Here is a 6,000-nt window from a genome sequence, read left to right on the forward strand (position 1 = left end):
GAAATTTTACAGAACAATTCTGATTAAAAGAATGATCTGGACCAATGAACAGAAGTTAAAAGTCAAGAAGTTGGAGATAAGTGAATAAGCCAAATCATCAATAAAAACACTGTACACGTACCTGTACAGTTTCAGTCACACCATGACTAAGGACTGCTCACCTGATAAAACCATAGGGGTCTTTGATATGAGCGTTGTGTAATGAACGTGAGCGCCCTAGTCTGGGGGACACAGGCTTTACACAGTCACGATCATCTTTAGAACTCTTCATTTCAGACCCCTCGCGTACTAATGCGGGGGCTGCAGAGCGAACCAGCTTTCTCTGAAATTTAATTTTAATCAAATTCACAAATGATAAGAAAGATTACAGGTAAAATCAGCGCAGAATCCTACCATCTCACCCTCCCAAAACGAGAATGTCAGTAAATGTCCACTAAACACTTTGCTCACTGTAAATCTTCGACCTTTTCAACCACCAAAGCACTTTTTTCAGTGGAATTTATGCATACATTTATTATGAAAATTATGCCCAAATTCATCTGTTGGTTTCATTAAAGAAGCTAGCTGTGCAAATTATTTCTCTACACCCCATAGTTTCAAAATATTGGTTGTACGGGCTGAAGAATTTGGGTATTCGTATTGTTGGGGGGGGGGGGGGGGGGGGCACTTCACTACAGTCTAATGGCAGAATTCTAGTCAGCTTTATAAATTGCACTGATAATTTTTTTAAATTCTTAGCCTTGAGGTAACATCAAAGTTGTTGTTTTCCCCTCTGAAAGAAACAACTGTAAAATTTCCTTGCCTAATACCTTCAATAAATATTACGATTACCATGATTGGTGTGAAAAAAAAAAAAAAAAAAAATTCAGGATATCAATGATACAAAAACAATCTATAAAATAAACCTTAGAATTCAAAGATTTAACTGAATTTAAATTGATCAGTTTGGAAAATTTTCCATCATTTTTAGCATGTAGATTAAAAATTATTGGTGCCAAGAACTGTTTTTAACACTTGTTTCCACAATGGAATGGTATTTGCTTTTTTTTTCTTTTCGTTGTTGTTAGTGAAAAGCATCATTTAGAAAGGAATTAATAAGTTTAATGCTGAATAAGACTTAACCTGCAGTGTCCTACCCATAATACTTATGATAACTTGTGCTGCTTCACCAATCCCTCTGCCAAATTGTACTAGATGTAGTTCACTAATTTCCTTGGAACAATTCCTCTGTTAACTTGTTGTCCTAGCTCATCTAACAATTTCTATGCCTACTAATAAAACATGTTGTTCACTACCAATAATTCTTATGTGAACTTGCATTTGTTCACCTATATGTAACACTTGTTTATCTGCAAAAAAGTCTGCCTCTCTAGTGTGCCTGGGCTGTGGAGAACCCTGTTCCAATATCACACCATATCCCAAGGCCACAACCACTAATATGACACAAGAGCTTCAAAAAGTCAAACTGCATTCATTTAAAATCTTAAATGTACATACCACAAACACTGCTAATTCTAGACAAGCAAATGTACTTTTTCTAATTTTTTCTTTATTTCCAATTTCAGTCCCATTGTTAAATTCTGACACACAGATTATTTGACACACAAACAATGCTCTGTAAAGCCTATCTGATATTTCATACCTGTGGATTCAAACAATAAATAAAAAATACATCAACATTATGCTCTTACATGTACCTCACAACAAATGATGACAAACAAAATTTTGGATGTGATTGCTGATATGTCAATCAATCAAATGAGATCATCAGACATTTTGCACTGATATAATTACACTTGAACAATGCTGCTTTATAAACTTTTATGCTTTTTATTATGCAAAAAAAAAAACACTGGGAAAATGATTACTATGTGATGAATAAATGCATGGTATGGAAAAGACAGCTATACATCACATGTGGCAACAATACACATTGTTCATGAAACCCTCATAGTTGACTCTGGCATATCAAGCCCTGTAGAATTTCTATGACGTCATATACTACATCTTGTGCAAAGGAAGTGGCATTCTATCAACTGTTAAGCATTTCACTGATTACGTACATATGTTCTCTTTACATAGAGACAGCTTCCTTAAAAAAAAAAGAGAAAACGAAAAGAAAAACAATTGAAGGAGTTGGTTATATAGTTGAAGAGAAGAGGAGATGAGTAGCTTGGGCTGATGTATCGGCCTTGTGCCTCATCCTGCTTTAGGCTAAGATAGATTTTGGGGGTGCTCTCTGAAGTGGGTCCTAAGACAGGCCAGCCTAGGCACAATGGAGGCGACTAATGATTGAATGACATGTTCTTCACATTGAATCTTTATCTTTTTCTTAGGACCTACGCCAATTACTAGCGGGAAGAAATCAATACGGCTACCCCTGACATTTTGCACGTGGAATAAAGAGAGAGAGAGAGAGAGAAAGAGAGGTAAAGAGGGAAGAGCAAGGACACAAGTATAGCAGGGAATTAATGAAGACATTGAGCTTGCAAATATCCATCCACCCTTGAACATGGTGCAGAATGTATGGGTAGGCACAGATTTACACAGACTCCATCTCAATAGCATTGTCCTATTTTCTGCATACACAGGGCCTATTTTCATCAAATCAATTGTTGGTGAAGAGGTGAGGCCAGTATGTTTCCACGATAAATATGATAAAGATGATACTGGTACTCCCTCAGGAAAAACCAGAGAGCTCTGTGATGAATATGACAATGCCCTTGCTGAAAACACATCAGATGAAATCTGACCATAGCTCTCATCAATCTTTAATCCAGAGGTATAATTTGTCTGTATTATGCCCCATGTTCTTTGTTCATTGTGTAAGCTTTAACAAATTCGGCAAACCAAACTGAGAGATTCCAATACTCCTCAAAGGTTAATGATAATCATACAGTTATTGAGCAATACCCACGCCATTCTTGCCTCTTGTGGTCAATGACGTAAAGGTTGTAGTGCATGAGCCAGTACATATAAGGAGTAAACAGGCATTTGTCCCCTTGATTTGTTTGTTTGCTGATGGCTCATGAGGAAATCTGAAGAAGCTGAAGCCTGAAACTATCCCACTCTTTTTGGAAGAGCTAAAATGACGCAACACACCATCTCGTATTGAAATATCTAAAAAATGAATGCTTTCTTTGCTCGAACACAATCTCAGCAAAAAACAAAATGGCGCCGACTGATCAGTTAAATATGCTAGGATTCATTACTATGGTGACCAAGGTTCACTGGGCTTGGGGCAATTAGGAGTGTTCACCGTGCTTCAAGCATTGACGGAAAATATGCATAATATAGAGGGCTAATTAACAGGTGTAAACATACCCCAAAAATGAAAATTAAAAAATTTCTTGGGCATAATGTTCTTCATTTGGCTAACGTAATATTTGTTTGACAGTTCCTTTTCATGTGTATCCTTTAACTAATTTTCAGAAAACCATATTCAGGTGATATCGTACTCATGGTTACCGTGTATCAATTTGAAATACAATGTTTCTTGCAGAGCTTTCTATACTTTTTAAATAAATCATCACGCATTGATTGAAGACATTGTTGGCATGATGAAATTAATTCTAAATGTTAATTTTCTCTATATATATACACACGTATGTAAATGTGTATCAATCTACAGGATGGGACAAACAAATGGACTCAAATCTATATTTAAATCCCTTCTCCTAAAATTGATGTTTACAGTCAGTACTAAAATAGCATATTCTATCTATTCTGGGACAAATGAATCACAAAAAGATCCCCATTAAGTATCGTTAGTGAGTTGAGACACACATAAATAGCACCGCATCCATTTCAACACAAAAAAAAAACATGACTAATAGGACAAACTTTGCCAGGGTTCCATGTCAGGCAATTAGCCTGTTCAGTCATTTGTAAGGCTTTTCAGACATCATATTTATGATTATGAATTTTGTGAGATTCTCTATTATCAATGTTAATAAACTTGAGGAAATATTCTCATAAGTATGATGTAATGGAGTCTGGGAACAAAAAACTTGCTAAGTCAGTGATTGGTGATGGGCTTTAAGTACAAAATATATGTACATGTACATGTACATGTATACATTTAACTATAAAAGTAAGCTATTAGCAAAAAATAGAACAAAAAACAGTTTTTAATTTTGTGGCATACCCAATAACCCCTCTATTTTATGCATATTTTCTGTTAACGGTTGAAAATTTTCAGAAATGACAGCTGATATTTTTCAAGGATGAACACTGACTGGGAATACACGACCAGTTTGCCAACCCTCCCCCCACCCTTACCCTCCTTCAGACTCTCACCCCCCATAGAATTGTTTTGACAGCTATGTAAATGAAAACTGTGCTTCAGAACCATTTTTATGTCCCAAGAATGAAAGCTGAGAAGCATTTTCGTACTTTTGTACGTTAAGACATATCCAAACTCCATGTTATGAAATAAAAATCAAAATTTTATCAGCTCTTTAACTTAAGAAGTCTGGCATTTCAATTATTTCAAATATAATTGATTAATCTACATGTACTTTAAATCTTCAACCTTTTCGGCCTCTGACATGTCTACAGCACCTTATGCTAAAACAATTGGTTTGTGTCACTGAAGATGCAAGTTTCCTAAATCTGTGCAAATTATTTCTGTACACCTCATAGTTCTCTCAGAATGTTTCAAAATCTTGGTCCCAGAATCAGTTGAAAAGACTGAAGAATTATGGTAGCCTTACCCTTAAAGGATTTCCACCAAAGCCTCGCTTTTCTTCCTTTAGTCGAATCAACTCCACCATCCTCTGAAATTACAGGTATAACACACTTACTGTATCCCAGAGAAACTTGTGCATAACATCTTTACTACTATAGTAAAGTTTTTCTACATTAATAGATTATTCATGATTTAAATTCAGTCTTAACCTATATTTTGGCAGTGTGGATACAATCTATCATTTCCTCAACTTTTAAAAACAGCACAACATTCCAACTTAATGTTAAAACTTAGAACAACTTGAAAATTAATTTCAATGAGAGGCTCACATTTCTTCTCTCCGCAGTTGAATTTTTAACGCGAAACTTTTGACCCCTTCCCCTGACGAGGGGAGGTATGCTGAAACTTCTGTCAACTGTGCGTCTCTGTAAATCTGGCTGGTGAGCCTAAAAAAACATAGGGAAAATTTCTAAATAATAATGAATATGATTATTAGTGTAGTATTTTATTAACATCTGGTCTGTCCTCTACCTATAAAAGTTTGGATAAACTGTGTCTAAATTAATCTGACTGAGCCAACATGCTTGATCAACAAGAAACATTTCATCCACAAGACAGTGGGGAAACTTTCCTACCTGAAGTTATTCTGGCCTAAGCTGTGTTATCTATTGTTCATTCCTGCCTTTGCAATAAGGATTTGTGTGCAAACTGGTAAGATAAAACTCATGAACTGAAGGAGAATAATGGTCATTATAGCTTGGACCCTGTGATAACATTATACAAGAAAAGGCACTACTTAGTTCAGGATGATTAATAAAAAAAAAAACAATATGTGAATCAGTACAAGATAAAATTTTCTTTTCATGTGGTGCTACATGTATGTGGTAAAGATGTACTAATTCTACACGAAGGTCAGCATTATTGTAAAGTATATATCAGGTCATACCGCTCCCAAGTAAATGCCAGTGAGATTTTTGGAGTAGTGTTTGGAGGACATCGTTTTGCTTGTCGTAGCTGAGCTTTGAGGAGTTGAGACCATCATCGTTCCTGCCCAGGATGGGGGAATCATCTTCCCTCTGTCCAGGCCACGGTCCCCACAGGTGAATGTCCACTAACGAAGGTCTGCAATTAGTTATCATTTAGTTATCTCATTTACTCAAAAATGTTTCACTTACAGAATGGCTATCAGTCTTGTGAATGGAAGAAAAGTCAGTGCCTACGGTAAACCACTAACCTTTCATAAACTGCTTTACATGAATTTTCTCACCTAGCTGTGATCTACAGGTATGCATGGACACCATACTGGTGTC

At 36.0% G+C, this 6,000-nt stretch overlaps 1 protein-coding gene across 1 annotated transcript in view; it reads right to left on the minus strand.

Annotated features, from left to right (window-relative positions):
• The window catches only part of LOC135467131 (uncharacterized), a 55,763-nt gene extending 50,004 nt beyond the window's left edge, over nucleotides 1-5,759 (minus strand). The window contains exons 1-4 of the mRNA XM_064744891.1: nucleotides 5,637-5,759; nucleotides 5,020-5,136; nucleotides 4,716-4,778; nucleotides 162-322 (exon numbers count right to left, since the gene is read on the minus strand). Of these exons, the coding sequence (XP_064600961.1) occupies nucleotides 162-322; nucleotides 4,716-4,778; nucleotides 5,020-5,136; nucleotides 5,637-5,759 (464 nt within the window). The remainder of the gene's footprint in view (nucleotides 1-161; nucleotides 323-4,715; nucleotides 4,779-5,019; nucleotides 5,137-5,636) is intronic.
• Between the last annotated feature and the right edge of the window lie 241 nt (nucleotides 5,760-6,000).

Source organism: Liolophura sinensis, chromosome 6 (genome assembly GCF_032854445.1).
Source record: "Liolophura sinensis isolate JHLJ2023 chromosome 6, CUHK_Ljap_v2, whole genome shotgun sequence".
NCBI classification, from domain to species: Eukaryota; Metazoa; Mollusca; class Polyplacophora; order Chitonida; family Chitonidae; genus Liolophura; species Liolophura sinensis.